Genomic DNA, 20,180 nt, shown 5'->3' with positions numbered 1-20,180 from the left:
AACGGGGGGTGTGGCTTTGCGAGCTTGTACCTTTTCACGGGCGTGGCGCCTGGTGCTGACATAACGTCATACATTTTGTTTGCCATTGCTATGTCTATACATTGTTCGAATGCATTTATTTCTATTAGACCAGTGGTGCCCAACCAGTCGGCCGTGGTCGACCAGTAGATCGCTCAAAACGCTCAAAAGCGGACTCTACAACACCATCCATTCGTGATCAAATATAACTTCATATTTATTGGCAATTTGTTCATTTTATATCAACATCCAGAGTCCGCAGTCGTGTTAAGACATTCCCGTTTACATTTTCGGTCGACCAGTAGATCAATGACATTCAATATAATCGATGCGAGCAATGTTACTAGTATGTTGCATGTAGTAACGTTAGCGTTAGCCGTTAGCTTAGCGTTATTGTTAACCCTGCAAAACGATCAAAAGCGGACTCTACAACAGAGTTCCATTCGTGAGAAAAGGGGGGTGGGTTATATTGACAAGGCTTGACAACAGAGGTTCAAATATAACTTCATATTTATTAGTTATTTGTTTCTTTATATCAACATCCATTCTCCAGTCTCCGTGTTAACACACTTCCTGTGTTTACATTTCGAGCGTGACATCATCGACTACGGCAAGCTTACAAGCTCAAAACGCAAACCGTAAACAAAACCCAGAGCGCACCCAGACTGAAGTGTGTACACAAACTAGAGGGGGGGAAGGGGGGGGGGGGGGTTCGAATCAGATCTCGGACCGGGCAGAACGGAACGAAATAGAAACGAATAGGGTGAGTGAGAAAAGGCCCTCAAACGCATTGCGAGTATGGTCGGAGCCCAGCCAAAAACAGCTTGGAATCTTGAAGGGCAGAAAATGCTGCTCTAAAGTACTTGATTAGAAATACAAAATAATGAATTTATTTGGAAAAAAACCTTACAGATGTGTTCCATAGACTCAGGAATTGTGTAAAATTCCCCAAATAGTGAAAGAAATAGTAAGATAGTTCCCCTTTAATGTATCGAGTAATTTCGACGTGGAATTAAGGAATATCACAATAAAAGCACACATTGTTGAACTTGATCATATTTATTAGAACATGTAATTACAGCACTATCTTATGAATACACATTTATAAAACGAGGCATATTTAGCCAAAATATGTAGCCAGAACATTAAAAAACAACTTTACTTGCCAATGCGCGACCCACTGTCACCTACCCCACTTTGGGTCGCGGCCCGTAGTTTGAGAACTGCTGGACTAGAGACAGAGGGGTAGAGGATATTGGGGAGGTTGGGGGGGTTGGGAGGGAGGGAGGGGGAGGGGGAGGATTGCCTTCAGAAGGAGGGGAGATGACATCTGAAAGACAGTGGGCAGCAGTGTTATTATTACGTTTTCATTTCGAGTTTTAAAACAAAACCCATCTCCGTCCACACAAGTGATTTAGCACCAGGGCTGCCAACGTTTGAGAAAACCTTGGAGAGAGAGAAATTGTGTGCAGCAATTCTTTTGACGGCAACTATGTTTTTTCTTTGTTGTTGTTGTTGCTGTTCTGTCTGAGGGGCTCTTTTCTTTTGTGGCTGATCTTTTGAAAAATAAAACAATACGTCTATTTTTCCCTGCTGCTGGCCCTGTGTTATCTCTAGAGGACATCCTTTTGTCTGTTCTCTGTTAGCAACTGCTAAACAGGCTTGAGTGACACACGCACTCCCCCACACACATACATGTGTGTGTGTGTGTGTGTGTGTGTGTGTGTGTGTGTGTGTGTGTGTGTGTGTGTGTGTGTGTGTGTGTGTGTGTGTGTGTGTGTGTGTGTGTGTGTGTGTGTGTGTGTGTGTGTGTGTGTGTGTGTGTGTGTGTGTGTGTGTGTGTGTGTGTGTGTGTGTGTGTGTGTGTGCGTGCATGCGTGCGTGCGTGCGTGTGTGTGAATCTGTGCAATATCTGTATGGGGCTGATCAGAGGCACAAGGATGAGCGTGTGGGAATATATTTCATATCTGACAGCAGGACGTATTTTGGGTGAATTAATTTCCAGCATTCTCCATTGACTTTCATGTAGTCCTTTGTGTAGTTGTTGTACACCTTTTTAACACCAAAGGGCCACGCTTGAGACATTTTTATTTATTTATTTGTATCCTTTATTTCACCAGGGTAATCACGTTGATATTTCCACCCCTTTTCAAGTGGGCAGCATACAGACATTGTTAAAACAAACACAAATAAAAGCAAGAGCACACAAATGGTGAATTTTTTTTAAAGTGTCTTCACACTTCAATGAAAACAGACAATATTAAAACCGTGAGCTCTCCATGGCAATAATGCATCCTTTCTTTCCTTTAAAATGATCAATTCCTCAGAGGAACTCTAGCTTCAAATCCTTTTGTAATAGATTCCAGGAGCGGCCCAACTGAATGCATGTTTCTCAAATTCAGCTCTCACAGTGTCAGTGGGAACATGATAATGAGATACAATTTTGTGATCTCAGATTACAATGCCCACCTCTTGGTTGAATGATTAAAGAGCTTATGATAGCTGCCCCAGGATGGCTTTGTATACAAACAAATACCAATGTACTGTATGTATTCTTATGACCAGGGATGACTGATCTGACAATACTGTACAATACACAGTAGGGCTGTCCCCGACTAAGGATTTCGATAGTCGACTATGATTGGCCGAAATTAGCCAATAGTCGACTATTAGTAGACTATAAAAAGAAAATTGAAAAAATAAAGTATTATTTATTTATTATTATTATATATATTTCTTTCATTCCATTTGGGCTGTGGGGGTGCTTAATGTATGAAGGAGTCGACGGAAGGCTTATTGTCCTCTGCAAAAGCATGCAATGGGTCCAATGATGGATACATCTTGATATAGTCGACTCTAGTGTGTTCATTAGATGGGTATGTAGAATAAAGCAGGAAGCTGGACCAGCACTCTCAGGTTTCGATTTTTTTTTAATTGCAGCCGGCTTTATTCTACATATATCTTCGGGATTGCAGCACCCAGTGTCAACTATTGTGAGCGCGGTCTATCTTGACTTTCATTCATTAGATGGGTGAAATCCTCTTTCAGTGCCTCTGTGCCTGTTTTCTCAGGCAGTTAGCCTTGCTAGTATGTGCACCATTAATGTTAGCCACGCTTCTAGGCCTCTTTTCTTTTGGAAAGAATGATAAAAAAAAGAATAATAATAACAATATATATATATATATTTTTTTTTTTACTAAGAGGTTGGCAGTCGACTACGGCTCCTTTCGATCGATTAGTCGACTATTCGACTAATAGGGGTCAGCCCTAATACACAGTGATGTGGGAGGGATGAGCTGTTTGTTACAAATCGTGTCAGCGGAGTACCATTGACATTTGTAATCAAAGGCCCGTTGTCCTGCGGGAGTCCTCAGAAGAAGAAACCCACTGACCCATCAGAGTGCTAAGTAGACCATTATTTATCCTATTAAACTACTCTATTCTGGAATTCTTTCATTTTCCTTCCTGTTTTGTAATTGTCTGCCTTTCTTCCTCCCCTCTTCACCTGAGAACCTCACCTTTCCCCCTGCTACTTACACCTACTGTATCCCCCTCAACAATGTGCTTCCTACCCATCCCTACCCTCCCATCCTCCAGACCAATTTCAGGCCATCCATGGCAGTTTGAAAGCAACCCTGCCAACCTCTGCTACCCGCCTACTGCCACACATATGCCTGTCACTGTATGTGGAGGCTTATGGAATTGGCAATCAGCTGTGTCAGGAAAGCAGACTTCATTAATGCCTACTTCCATAGACAAAACCTCCAGCTTCTGGCTCTTACTGAGACCTGGATAAGACCAGCTAACTCAATGGCGCTTTATCTACAACATACACCTTCACTCACACACGGTGACCTTTCAGACGTGGTGGAGGCACTGGGCTCTTGACCTCTCCTTCATGGACTACAAATGTAATATCACTACCTGATCTGTCACTCTCCTCTCTCGAATAGCATGCAGTAATTATCTCTAGTCCATTCAATCTCACCATTTTTACTCTCAATCACCCTCCCAGGTCCCCTTGAACACTTCCCAGACAAGCTGGACATGCTTCTAAGCTCTTTTCCATAAGATGACACCCGCTTCTGTTAATGGGTGACTTCAACCTGCCTGACTCGTCCCAGTCAGCCACAGTGGTCTCTCTCCTACAATCCTCTGACCTGACTCCCACTGTCATGCCTCCCACCCACAGAGCTGGCAGATCCTTGGATCTCATATTCTCCGATGACTCCAGCATAATTAACACCACGGTAACTCCCCTCCATGTATCAGACACAGAGTCTGAGTACAGAGTCACACCGCTCATAATGAAACTAACCGTGAACCCCACCATCATAGATAACTATCGACCTGTCTCTCTTCTCTCCTTCCTCTCTAAATCACTTGAACGTGCTATATCCAACCAGCTCACTGATTATCTATTACAGAATGACCTCCTAGACCCTAATCAGTCAGATTTCAGGACTGGTCACTCCACAGAGACCGCCCTCATTCACAGCAGTCACAGAGGCTCTTCACTTAGCAAGAGCAAATGGCATCTCCTCTGTCCTGATTCTCCTGGACCTGTCAGCAGCCTTCGACACAGTCAACCATCAGATCCTCCTCGCATCCCTTGCAGGAATGGGACTTGTAGGCTCTGCACTGGCATGGCTGTCATCATACCTCAACGGCCCCTCCTACCAAGTATCATGGAGAGGGACCTTTGTCCCTGACCGCGAATAACCTAGTTGTACTACTCTACATCTTCTGGCCACCACTCCTATCCGAGCTCCGGAGGGGTCATCAAAGAGAAGCCGGCTATTCTCGGTCCTTGCTCCAAAATGGTGGAACGAATTTTCGGCCATTGACTAAAAACACACTTCTTCAATTAATATCTAAAATGAAAAAGAAATTATAATAAAATAAAAATAAACTAACCTTTGTGCTGTATTTTACTATCATGCACTTTCCCACTAAATAATCGTCCTTGCCTATATTACTACCTACTATGCTAATATGTCTTTACTAATATGCACTCAAGACTGTACAGTAGCACCCAAGTTTCAACACTGTTTGACGAACAATGTTACTCAGCTTAAATAGTTGTACCCTTCCTGCTGACCTGTTGTACAGAACTTGTAAGTCGTTTTGGATAAAAGGATCAGCTAAATGACAAAATGTGAATGTAAATGTATATTGTGTCTAAAGGATTTCACTCTTGAAAAGAGTTAATTGTACATCATAACCAGTTAGTGTTTTTCTCCCATCCCAATGTTAGTCGTTATGCCAATTCCCAATCCCCTTCCTGGTCGTTGCGCGCCGCACTCTACCCCCTACCGTCGGTCTGGGAGGGCGGAGACTATCACACGCTTCCTCCGACACATGTGTAGCTAGCCCACCGCTTCTTTTCACCTTGCAGTGCGGACTCTCACTGGGAGAGTGTAACGTGTGGAAGGTCACACTACCTCTCCCAGATCCTTCCCTTGCTGTGCAGGTGCCCCGACCGAACTGTAGGAGTCACTGTTTACAACGACCAGGACCCACCCACGCCGGCTTCCCACCCGCTAACACTGCCAATTGTGTTAGTATGGACGGTCGGCCAAGCCGGAAGCACCACAGCCGGATTCGATCCCACTGTCTCTGTGGTGGTAGACAGACGCTTAGTCCGCTGCGCTACCCGGATGCCCGATTTTCAGACTTCTGATTGGGCAGTCAGAGTTTCAGTTTTGAATTGTGGACACCTAACGTAAATGCTATTGGAAACAACTTGTGTATGTTAAGGCACATCAATCGTAATGAAATCTACAAACTGCATGAAACCACTTGTGACTCACACATCCTGAAAAGGGCACAAGAGAAAACATAAGACGTATGTGTACATGCCATACGTCCTTCATTCATTGGGGAGGAGATATTTATTACCAACTATAGCATGTCGAGGACGTATGTGCTCCAATGGGCACCCATTATATTTAATATATTTATTCATGGACATGTTTAAATTATGATTTGGATTAGTAGGCTACACATTGATGTATGTGAGGGAGACCGGTTGACAGATATCCTCCTGCTGCGTAAACATGCATTCACTTGCCAGGTAATTTTCATGTCAGTGGGTCAGGCTAACACATGTTACTTTGGATAACAGCCAATTGTGGTGTATGCAGGAAAAATGCACAGCATATTATCTTGAAAATGAATACAAATAAAATCTTTTATTTCTTTAAGTTGTGCCATAGTCTTACATTGTTCACAAATTCCTAAAGACTTTTTTTTAGTGTGAGAAATAGAAGTTTTCAGAAAATATCTCCATCCATACTAGCTCACCTGAAAACGCATATTACGTGACCATTCACGTACACTGGGAATGTGCGTGGCCAGTGCAGGAAGCAGACTCTGCAGCTGTTGAGAAACGTCAATCAGGTCACGCAGTGAAGCCTGTCCAGAACGCAGTGTTTTTAGCTCAGTGCACATGAACTAGCCTACTGTAAACTGCTTGAAGTATAGGCAACACAGTGTCAAACCAGTCGGACCCTTGAGGGCCAAAGTACAGTAGAGTAGAGGATATCAACAGGCTGGTCGATAGATCATGGATTATCAAAGTGACCCTGGGAATAACCGTTACGATGCAGAAAGAGGCCGATGGTTGTTTTGTGGCACTGGCTATAATTGTATAAATAATGTTCGATATTGCCGTTATCCGATATTGTCCAACTCTTAATTTCCGATACCGATATATATGCAGGGTTTCCCCCCCCAAAAAATTATATCTTTGAATGTTCCGTTCCCTCTCCAATACTGAAAGTTCATCTACAGTACGAGAGTCTTTAGATTGTTGGAGAATCTAGGAGCCTCTCAGACATCTGATGGAAGGTATTACCTTTTTGTTTTAAAATCAGGACCTAACGTAACCGCGCCGTTGCGGATTGTAACGTAACTGTCAGTGCCAGATTTCAACGTCTTCAACCTTTTCTGTCTGTCAAAACGGAAACAAAGCTGGTGGAGAGAGACACAGCGTAAAACCCTGTCCAACAAAAACAGATACTTCTTGTGAGAAAATGAATTAAAGACAGACATAGACGGACAGACACAGCGGATCAATGTAACCGCAGCCTGACAGTGGGGTTGTTGGATGTGGCGGAGCTCTCAGTCTGGTTTGTGCTGTCTTCCTCTGATTTTCTTTTCTGTCTTTGTAGCCTCCTCTTTCATGCTCTGGAAATGATGTTGAAAAGGACCCAGGCAGTTTTCAGATCCTTGGACCATGACTGTACCATTATGATAAAAATGAATGGTCAACATCGGGCACATTGTGTCGCCATTGTCATTGGCAGAGATTTGTCTTCCTTTGCTAATTCCATTCTTCTTTGTGAGCATAAAGGCTTCAGTGGAAGTTGCGTGTCATGTGTTTAGTTTGTACGTGAAGAAGATCTGCCTTTACGTTTGCTGCTTTCTGTTATTGCAAAATGTCTGCAATAACTGCAATTACCGTCTCAGGTGATTCCTTTAGGACTTTTCCTTTAAAAGAACGTTTGGCCTTGGTCTTTTCTGGCTTGTAGTTGATTCTAGAGAAATTCGCAAAGGTATTCTGGACTGTTAATATTGATTGTTGTCATGGGTTAAATTATATATCATCTATGTCATTATGAAAAACACCATGTTAACATATAAGTCAGGAATGCATAATTGCATTCCAGCTTTGGTAACCATGGTAACACTCTACTGCATAATGATAATTAATATTATCTCTCTCCATCTGTCTCTCTCAGTCTGTCTCTCTCAACTCTCTCCGTCTCTCTCTCTACATCTGTGTGTCACTCTCTCTATCTCTGTCTCTCTTCCTGTCTCATTTATCTCCTCTCCCTCCCTCCATCTCTTTCTCCCTCCCTTACTCCCCATCTCTCTGTCTCTCCCTTCCTTTCTCCATCACTCTCTGTATGTGCGTGCGTGTTTCCTCCTCCATCTCTCCCCCCCTCTCTCTCTATCCCCCCTCTCTCTATCTCCTCTTTCTCTCTCTCTCTCTCTCTCTCTCTCTCTCTCTCTCTCTCTCTCTCTCTCTCTCTCTCTCTCTCTCTCTCTCTCTCTCTCTCTCTCTCTCTCTCTCTCTCTCTCTCTCTCTCTCTCTCTCTCTCTCTCTCTCTCTATCTCTCTCTCAGATTACCATTCATGATAAAGTAAGGATACAGTAGTATGTATCTACTCATTGATCTCTACCTCAAAGGTCCTCTGATGAACGATAGTAAACTATAGCATGAAAGGAGAGGGCAGGATAATGTTAAGAGCCTCTATCATACACAGTGTGAGACACACGTGTGTGTGTGTGTGTGTGTGTGTGTGTGTGTGTGTGTGTGTGTGTGTGTGTGTGTGTGTGTGTGTGTGTGTGTGTGTGTGTGTGTGTGTGTGTGTGTGTGTGTGTGTGTGTGTGTGTGTGTGTGTGTGTGTGTGTGTGTGTGTGTGTGTGTGTGTGTGTGTGTGTGTGTGTGTGTGTGTGTGTGTGTGTGCGTGCGTGCGTGCGTGTGTGTGTGTGTGTGTGTGTTTGTGTGCGTGCGTGCGTGCGGGGATCCATCTACTGGGCAGCTTGTAATGCTAACACATTTCACAATGTAGTTACACACACACACACACAGTGAAACAGCCTCTTGAACCAAGAGTGGTTCTGAAACAGTGTTGGAGAGCTGTCATAATTAGAACACTCGCTCTGGATGAGTGTTTACTGGCGGGTGACATTTAGATGTAAAATAAATAATATTCATATAAACATAAAACATGTGAGATAAGAGGAGAATCACATCGTCCCGGAGGCGGAACGATAAGTTATGTATATAACCTAGTTATATGAGTACTGGCTGAGCTTCTCGAGATATACCTCATCTCCAGTACCTACTGTACTACATGAACGAAAACAAAGCACCTGTGCACTTGACCAGGCCCCGCCCCAGTGACCTCCTATAAGGCACCAGCCGTGGTCATACTCGCCCTTCCTCGGGAAAGGTTTTCCATCAGGAAAAAAAAAACTCAAGGGACCTCAGGGCGCGCTAAGAGCGAGACGCTCAGCCAGTGCTCATATAACTAGGTTATATACATAACCTATCGTTATATGGTCGTACTGGCGAATCGCGTCTCGCTCTTTCGCCATATCGAGATATTGGGACAGAGCAGACGCGAAGACAGACAAATGTACCCCCTGAGGACCCGCATGCCCTACCACCAGGGGGGAGGGGAGTCCTGTCACCCCCCCTTCCTAGCGAAGCGGGGGCGGGAGTCAACTCCAACCAAGTGTGAAAAAGAGGGAACTAGAAACCCCTAAAACGCACAGCACAGGCGGGACCACGTGTGACACATCACCTCGTGGCACACACCCACACATCCCTGCTAACCCACCGAGGGGCGGGACGCATGGGAGGTCCCAGACCTCAGAACCGCCTGGGAGACAGAACCCCCATAAATGTCCATGAGGTAAAACCTAACGAAGGGACCCGGGGAGGACCAGGAGGCCGCAGCACAGATGTCCTCCACCGAGGCCCCCCCTAACAAACCACGAGTGGAGTGCGCCCTGACACCCCCAGGGCGGGCCAGCCCAGCCAACGTGTAGCAAAGGGCAATGCCCTCGCACAACCAATGTGACAGGCGCTGTTTCGACAGTGCCTTACCAGCGCGAGAGCCACCGTAACAAACAAAGAGCTGATCGGTAGCCCTGAGGTCCTGAGTCCGGCTGAGGTAAACCCCCAAAGCCCGGACTGGACACGACAGGTGAAGGCTCGCCTCTAACTCACCAGCGTGAGGAGGCGGATGAAACGCCTGAACCACAATATCCCTGGAGCGAAAAGAGCTCCGGATATTTTTTGGCACGAAGACTGGATTAGGCCTCAGAGTCGCACCGCTATTGACACGAATAGACAAGCACTCAGGCCGCACCGAGAGAGCACAGAGCTCACCCACGCGCTTAGCGGAGGTGATGGCCAGCAGGAATGCAGTCTTGAAGACATCTGTTCCAAAGACGCCTGCTCGCGAGGTCCCCCAGTACTGACACGGGAACCTTAGCCACTTCCACTTGCCTCTCACCGGGTCTATTTCCATACTGGAAAACCACCTCTGTATCCTCCTCATGAGGTGAAGAGGAGACCAAGAGGGACCACGGAATGAGCAGATGCCATCATACCGAGCAGGCACATCACGGACAGCGCTGTAACCGTCCTAGGACGGAACCTCCCGAGCGTGTCGATAACATGCTCTGAGAGGGATGCCCATAGTACTCCACCCGTTGACTGGGAAGAGGAGTACTCTACTTCCAGTCTACAGCAAACCTCAGGCTGGTGAGGAATTCCACCACCTGCCTGGTATGAGACCTGATGATCCACCTTCCCATGGGACAGGTCCAGCATGGGTCTGACACCCCCCCTCCCGATTTCTCGGGCACCAGAGAATACCGGGAGGAAAACGCCACGACGATGGCTTGCTTCGCCCACAGAGATTGGATCTCGTTGACCAGAGCTGTCACTGCTGGTGACCCTGACAATAGGGTCTGTACCAAACCTGAAAACGGGTGAGGTTGTGTAAACACAAGTCCCCGCCTCAGCGTTCTCTCCATCCACCTCGACATATGGTACTGCTGTAGCCATATGTGATGATACTCCCAAACGCACCCGCCGCCATTTGGCGCTGGTCCGCTAGGAACTGTAGATAGGCGGCCTGGTCCCACCCGCTGTGCGTAGCCAACCCTGGACCCGCTAACCGTGCGAGCAGAGCGTTCCGTGGAGTCGGGACATCGGACCCTGACACTACCCACGAGGCAATCGCACCCAAGGGGGGACCCCGACAGAAAGGGCTGGTTTGATACGGGGGAAGCTGACATCATACTAGGTGACAAAAGCTCCCCCACTGAACACCTCTCCAGAACATGCTGAGGAGTTGTTCTGCAGCTGGACATGCCAGGTGTGAGGCCCCCATGGGTTCCTACACACCGTAGCCCTGCAGTGATATTACTACCACCCAAATCACGCGCGCCTGCCAGACCACTGCCGATCTTGTGGGAGTGGGAGGCACCAACGTGATACCAGGTCTGGCGAAGGCGAGGTCGGGGAAGCCTGCACTGTTTTCCTCAAAAGGTCTCGAGCCCCCCTGCTGACAACCCTTGTAGTTGACAGACGTAACACCAGGCTCAACCAAACACAGCTTATGGTGTGGGAGCCGCTTGACAGCACTACATTCTCACGGACAGACCCAGTCTCAGCCATCAACTGGGTGTCAGCCCCTGTCCCCATGAGAAGCGAACGTGGGGCCGCCTGCGCTTCATTGAAGACACGCGGCCCGCAGCCAAAGGAAACAAATCAGAGCCCCTTTTCCACTGGTGTTGGGGGAGGGAGTGACCGGAGAGCGGGCTGCACACAGCCGGACGGCAACGGTTTTTTAGGGCGTGCTCATCCAATGTAGCCGATCCCTCGGCCGCCAAGGCTGTCGGCCTTGTGGACACCTGTTGACATTGAGCCCAGGGTACCTCAGGCGGGGGAATCATGGCCGCTGGTCGAGGGCCTCGCCACAGCCGCTGGCGAGGCCGTGCTCTCACCTCTGGCTGCGCGGCGTGAGGCGGTGTGGCGCCTAGGTCAAATACCGCCCGTGCTCCAGCGGAAGACCAAAGATCCTCTGCGGAGAGGGGAGCCCTGAGGCGGGAAAAAATCTTTTTTTACTTCTCACCCCCTCAAAGGGAGACTAATCCAACCAAGATGTCTGTAAACAAGCGTTGACAGCATCCTAGCCCTCCCTGCGGTTATAGCTTGCGGCTAGGTCAAAGCTAATAACGTCAAAAACCTTGCGCGATGTTTCGACGTCGGCTGGCCCTCATACCATTTTTGACAGAAAAAAACAGCAATTCGAACCAAGTTACTAATCGCTGCTAATTCTATACTGTGGCGGTATAGGCTTAACAGCCCACCAGCCACCCGCCGGGCCGACTCACCTCATGGCGTCGGCCGGGCGGGGCACTGTTTCAACATGCCAGAGGCAAAGGACTGATGCCACCTGCTTCATAAACACGGAGCACCACCAATACACTGGGGTTGTGTAAACACAAGTCCCCGCCTCAGCGTTCTCTCCATCCACCTCGACATATGGTACTGCTGTAGCCATTTGTGATGATACTCCCAAACTAAACACCACCAATACACTGTAGAATGGGCTAGCCCATACACACAACGTTAAGGTGTTGCGGGGCGGGGCCTGGTCAAGTGCACGGGTGCTTTGTTTTCGTTCATGTAGTACAGTAGGTACTGGAGATGAGGTATAACTCGATATGGCGAAAGAGCGAGACGCGATTCGCCAGTAAGACCATATAACAGCACTACACGGCATTAAACAGAATATGAATGTAGAATAAGAATATGCATAATAAACATAATACATACAATTATTTTTTTTATAAAACAAATTTACAACAATAACCCTCATGGAGTTATGGAAGAGTCTTGTCATTTGGCTTAAATTACAGTACTAGAAGACTGCTAGTAATACTACATTGTATTACTATTACCAATACCAATACCAATTATAATGCACTAATAATTAATACTATACCATTCCTTTGGGGCAGGGGTGGGGGCTGTCTAAATTAGATTATGTGAAGCCTGTAATAGACCACATGGCACCTGTCACATTCTTTACTCATATCAGTTTTACATCCTGGCACTCATTATTTGAATGATACCTGGCGAATTGCCGTTTGGAGCCTCTGTCTGAAAGACATGATGGGCTCTTGCTGTTTCATTAGGGCTAATGATGAGCCCGCTGAAATAACAGAAGGAGGAGAAGAAGAAGAAGAAGAAGAAGAAGAAGAAGAAGAAGAAGAAGAAGAAGAAGAAGAAGAAGAAGAAGAAGAAGAAGAAGAAGAAGAAGAAGAAGAAGAAGAAGAAGAAGAAGAAGAAGAAGAAGAAGAAGAAGAAGAAGAAGAAGACAACGACAACGACAACAACAAATAAACTCATCAGACATTTATTGACTCTTCACTCTTCCGGGAGGACCTTGTGTACCACAAAGGAGTGGGGAGTGAAAATGTATTTGGTTTTGGTTGGAGATCAGTAAGAAATGTTAATGTTTGTTTTCTCTGTGCTCTGAGTGGGCACAGTGTTTCTGCTGCATTTCCTCTCTCCAGAAGACACATGGGATCATTACGGTCAAGAACTTTTTAACACATAAGTAATTATTTGCATCCTCTTTGTAATTGTGTAAGCTAGTTTGTTCCCCTGCATTCGAGAAAAGGCCCCTGCTTAGTGTAACCTCATGTCAACTCCACTGCTGTTATGCAAGCTGCTACTGGGGGGAAAAAACTCTAGAGATGCCTTGGAATAAAGATTTCCTTTGAATTATTGTACTTAATTGTTTCACCTCTCTCTCTCTCACTCTATTTCTCTCTGTTTGTTTCAGGTTCTCCATCGATCGGAGCACGGACCAGGACATGATCTTTCATATTGATCCGATATCTGGTGCCATCACTTTGGGCAAGATTCTGGACCGAGAGACAGCGGGTTGGCATAACATCACTGTGACTGCTGTGGAAGGAGGTATGTTGGTTTATTGATATGTTCTTGTAAGGAAACCGAAGGGAACCACAGAGAGAACACAGGTATTATGTTCCCTGTACAATCAAACAGAATTATCCTGAAAGGGGAACTATGCCCAATGGTCTAAGACTTTTTCCCCCAAAAATTTGCTAAATTTCACTCAGGGAAATGTTCCCACCCAGGGAAATGTTCTGAATATATGAATACATTTCTGTTTCAGAACTGAGTAAATTACTATAGAATAAAGCTAATTTGTTAACAATTAAAAATTTTTAAATCCACTTATCATTGTGAAGAGAGCAGGCCTGTCTCGGGATTGCTACAGTAGATATCCTTTCTTGGTGAAAACAGTAATCCTACAGGGTTACCAGCTGTGGGTTGTGGAAAGGCACTGCACGGCGTATTGCATGATGAGCTCTGCTAACGTGCCTATGGCTCACTATTGAACATCACACGCAAGTAGACAAGTGAGCAGCGGATCGCTCGAACTTCCGGTTGAGTTTTCAAAATAAAAGCTTGCAATGGGATCACTTGGACGGTCAGAATTTTCTAAATAAAAACTGTAATTCAAACGCAATAACAGAAACACAAATTGAAGTCCAGTATCACAAGCCATGAGGCACCTCCCTCCTTGTGGCGTGAGAATGCCAGTGGATGATGGGTATGAATATTGTTTACACTGTCTAGGCTTTTGAGCATGAACAGCTAGGGACAATCCAGCTTCATACATGCTGTTTTTCTACGTTGGCTAGATTCAGAGCATTGCTATTTCCCCAAGGGGATCAATACAGGAATATCTCATCTTATCTTTTTTGTTTGAGGGTAAACAGCCAGCCACTCCCGCTCAAGGACCAGCCAAGCATACTAGAACTGGTGTTCCGAGAGAGCTTGAGGTTGTGGGTAGGAGAGCCCCCCTATTCACCATCATCACTCTGGGATTCAATGAGTGATATATATATATATATATATATATATATATATATATATATATATATATATAGTGAGAGAGATATATAGATGTACACCATTGAAACATCCACATTAAAATTAATTAATTAATGGGGAAATGAAGGAAAACCCTGCAAAACCTGCAATTGGGAATATTGGGGGGTGGGGGGGGGGGGTAACTTAATTTCCTTTTAGAGAGCAGATTTAGTCTTGCTGAGCCTTCATTTTAACTCTATTTAGAAATGTCAGAAACACATGAATGATTGGCAGAGTCTCCCCGGAGTCAGACAACTGACCTTTGATCATTGGTGAATCCCACCAGGGGAAAGCCAGTGAGGCAGACAGCTTCAGACTGCTTCTGACCACGGGCTGCCAACACATTATAGACAATTATTGGCGGCAGTGCCTTTAGCATTAGTATTAGGTATGGCATTGAGGCCTTTGTCACACATTGACGTTTAAGAACATTTCTAAACGATTATCCATATATTTTGACAATGATAATAGTCAAAACAGCTCCCAGTTTGCTCACACAACCGTGCAAGCAGCCTGGGTGAATGAAAATGGCGCCACTGTCCGGCAGCCTCTCTGTGTGCTCCGTCGAGACTGTGCTTAATTTTCAAAATTTGTATAGTTTTAAGAGTTTTTGATGTACCAAATGTTGGTGCATTTAATGTATATGACCGTCAGTCACTCATAGACATTGGATTAAGTAACACATACCAACTGGATTGCTCTCTGGATCGGCTCGGCGAGGAACAACAATGGCCTGCCGAGATCTTGAGTAGAAACGACATGATTATTAAGTCATGATTATTATTATTCTGAAGTTATTATTTTTATTATTATTAGATACAAAATTAATTAATAATGAATTAATAAGAACGCATCTCCTTCACTATAATCTAATTATGAAATCAGATATAGGCCAGGGCTTTACAACTTAATAAAGAGATTGAATATATATTAAATGGGATATAAACTAATATAGGTATACATTTAATTTAGTTTCTATCCCATTTAATATATATTCAATCTATTTATTAAGTTGCATATATCTGATTTCATAATTAGATTATATAGTGAAGGAGAGGAGTTCTTATTAATTCACTATTAATTTATTTGTATTTAATAATAATAATAATAATAATAATAATAATAATAATAATAATAATAATAATAATAATAATAATAATAATAATAATAATAATAATAATAATAATAATAATAATAATAATAATAATAATAATAATAATAATAATAATAATAATAATAATAATAATAACTAGACAATTCCGCGCGGGGGAAATTGTGAAAGTGTGGGTGACGCCTGTGCACCGCCGGCCAACGGGGGAGAGGGTCTCTCGCGAGTCTCTATGACAAACGGTTCAAAGGATACAAAAAGGGGGCGCGGCCTAAGGATCGGGGGAGTGGTCAACATAGACCAATCAAAGAGGATATCCCTACTGAGTGCAATGACACAACCCGCAACACTATTACACTATTACACAATATTACACTATTACACACTATTACACACTATTACACACTATTACACACTATTACACTATTACACTATTACACACTATTACACTATTACACTATTACACACTATTACACACTATTACACTATTACACTATTACACACTATTACACTATTACACACTATTACACACTATTACACTATTACACACTATTACACACTATTACACTATTACACACTATTACACTATTACACTATTACACACTATTACACTATTACACTATTACACACTATTACACACTATTACACACTATTACACTATTACACACTATTACACTATTACACACTATTACACTATTACACACTATTACACTATTACACACTATTACACACTATTACACTATTACACACTATTACACTATTACACTATTACACACTATTACACTATTACACGATTACACACTATTACACTATTACACACTATTACACTATTACACTATTACACACTATTACACTATTACACACTATTACACTATTACACACTATTACACACTATTACACACTATTACACTATTACACACTATTACACTATTACACTATTACACTATTACACACTATTACACTATTACACACTATTACACACTATTACACTATTACACACTATTACACACTATTACACTATTACACTATTACACACTATTACACTATTACACACTATTACACACTATTACACTATTACACACTATTACACAATTACACACTATTACACACTATTACACTATTACACACTATTACACTATTACACTATTACACACTATTACACTATTACACACTATTACACTATTACACTATTACACACTATTACACACTATTACACTATTACACTATTACACTATTACACTATTACACACTATTACACACGATTACACTATTACACTATTACACACTATTACACTATTACACACTATTACACTATTACACTATTACACTATTACACACTATTACACACTATTACACTATTACACACTATTACACTATTACACTATTACACACTATTACACTATTACACACTATTACACAATTACACTATTACACACTATTACACTATTACACTATTACACACTATTACACTATTACACACTATTACACTATTACACTATTACACACTATTACACACTATTACACTATTACACACTATTACACTATTACACACTATTACACTATTACACACTATTACACTATTACACACTATTACACTATTATACACTATTACACACTATTACACTATTACACTATTACACTATTACACTATTACACACTATTACACTATTACACTATTACACACTATTACACACTATTACACTATTACACACTATTACACACTATTACACACTATTACACTATTACACTATTACACACTATTACACTATTACACTATTACACACTATTACACTATTACACACTATTACACTATTACACACTATTACACTATTACACACTATTACACTATTACACACTATTACACTATTACACACTATTACACTATTACACACTATTACACTATTACACACTATTACACACTATTACGCTATTACACTATTACACTATTACACACTATTACACTATTACACTATTACACACTATTACACTATTACACTATTACACACTATTACACTATTACACTATTACACACTATTACACTATTACACACTATTACACTATTACACACTATTACACTATTACACACTATTACACTATTATTACACTATTACACACTATTACACACTATTACACTATTACACTATTACACACTATTACACTATTACACACTATTACACTATTACACAATATTACACTATTACACACTATTACACTATTACACTATTACACACTATTACACTATTACACTATTACACTATTACACACTATTATACTATTACACTATTACACACTATTACACTATTACACTATTACACACTATTACACTATTACACACTATTACACTATTACACTATTACACACTATTACACTATTACACCGAGTACAATGGCACAATCCGCAAGTCTCTACGACAAACGGTTCAAGAGATACACTGAGGGGGTGTGGCCTAAGGGGGTGTGGTCTAAGGATCGGGGGAGTGGTCAACATCGACCAATGAAAGGTGGTCAACATCGACCAATGGCACAATCCGCAAGTCTCTACGACAAACGGTTCAAGAGATACACTGAGGGGGTGTGGCCTAAGGGGGCGTGGTCTAAGGATCGGGGGAGTGGTCAACATCGACCAATGAAAGGTGGTCAACAGGGGGAGTGGTCAACATCGACCAATGAAAGGTGGTCAACATCGACCAATGGCACAATCCGCAAGTCTCTACGACAAACGGTTCAAGAGATACACTGAGGGGGTGTGGCCTAAGGGGGCGTGGTCTAAGGATCGGGGGAGTGGTCAACATCGACCAATGAAAGGGGGTCAACAGGGGGAGTGGTCAACATCGACCAATGAAAGGTGGTCAACATCGACCAATGGCACAATCCGCAAGTCTCTACGACAAACGGTTCAAGAGATACACTGAGGGGGTGTGGCCTAAGGGGGCGTGGTCTAAGGATCGGGGGAGTGGTCAACATCGACCAATGAAAGGTGGTCAACATGGACCAATGAAAAATGAAAGAGGATATCCCTACTGAGTACAATGACACAACCCACAAGACAGAGGGCGCTGTCCAACAATTCAGTAGTGCAACACAGTGATGGCCAATGATGGGTTAAGTGGATGATGTCATTGGCAGGTCAGCTCAGCCATGAGCCCTGAGCCTCACAGCTGTTAAGCCTGAACCAATCAGCCATGAGCACAATGACTTGCATATTCTGAAATGTCTTTACATGACTGCATTGTCACGTTGATTAAAAGAAAACTATAAGAGATGAAGCGTTGAGACTCGCACAAGAGCACTACAACGAGTAGGCGAAGGGTTGTGCGCGAGATTGTGGCATTCGTGCGATATTGTGGCACTCCTTCGGCGATCGGAACAGAAGGCTAAAAAAAAATGGATTTCTAGAGGGCGATTGCATGGCGGTCAATGGGGGGGAGAACCTTCAAACAAATGGTCGTCAGTTGAGATAGAAATGTCCAATTCCATTTATTTTTCTTTTGTGAGCGGGATGACAGCCGTGTCATCGTTTTGATGTGTTTGTTTTATTTCTACGTCTATAATTGAGATCACACTCGCAATTCATCCAAGGTAGGGGGAAAAAGATTATTTCAGCTGCTACACTCTAAATTGCAATGCATTCCCAATGGGACAGAAATTTTACCGTTTAAAGTCGATTCGTAGCCAGACGGTGCGGTGAAACTTTACGAGTTCGAATAGCATATCGAGTTGGAGCAAGCCGGTCGTTTTGATACCTTTCACGTGTATGGGGCGCAAACGCTCTGGGAGGAGTTTGTTGGCAAAATCTGAGAATATAGATAATAAGTAAACACTAGACAATTCCGCACGGGGGAAATTGTGAAAGTGTGGGTGACGCCTGTGCACCGCCGGCCAACGGGGGAGAGGGTCTCTCGCGAGTCTCTATGACAAACGGTTCAAAGGATACAAAAAGGGGGCGCGGCCTAAGGATCGGGGGAGTGGTCAACATAGACCAATCAAAGAGGATATCCCTACTGAGTGCAATGACACAACCCGCAACACTATTACACTATTACACAATATTACACTATTACACACTATTACACACTATTACACACTATTACACACTATTACACTATTACACTATTACACACTATTACACTATTACACTATTACACACTATTACACTATTACACACTATTACACTATTACACTATTACACACTATTACACTATTACACACTATTACACACTATTACACTATTACACACTATTACACACTATTACACTATTACACACTATTACACTATTACACTATTACACACTATTACACTATTACACTATTACACACTATTACACACTATTACACACTATTACACTATTACACACTATTACACTATTACACACTATTACACTATTACACACTATTACACACTATTACACTATTACACACTATTACACTATTACACTATTACACACTATTACACTATTACACGATTACACACTATTACACTATTACACACTATTACACTATTACACTATTACACACTATTACACTATTACACACTATTACACTATT

General features: G+C 43.1%; 1 protein-coding gene across 1 annotated transcript in view; it reads left to right on the top strand.

Moving 5' to 3' along the window:
* cdh22 (cadherin 22) overlaps window positions 1–20,180 on the top strand; it is a gene marked incomplete at both ends in the record, with an annotated part of 232,963 nt that overhangs the window by 35,362 nt on the left and 177,421 nt on the right. Inside the window, one exon of the mRNA XM_084315683.1 lies at window positions 13,408–13,544. Within this exon, the coding sequence (XP_084171809.1) occupies window positions 13,408–13,544 (137 nt within the window). The remainder of the gene's footprint in view (window positions 1–13,407; window positions 13,545–20,180) is intronic.

The sequence above is a fragment of the Notolepis coatsorum genome (genome assembly GCF_963971535.1).
Source record: "Notolepis coatsorum genome assembly, chromosome: 6".
NCBI classification, from domain to species: domain Eukaryota; kingdom Metazoa; phylum Chordata; class Actinopteri; order Aulopiformes; family Paralepididae; genus Notolepis; species Notolepis coatsorum.
Note: the sequence above shows the minus strand (reverse complement) of the source record. Positions and strands in the feature narration are given on the sequence as shown.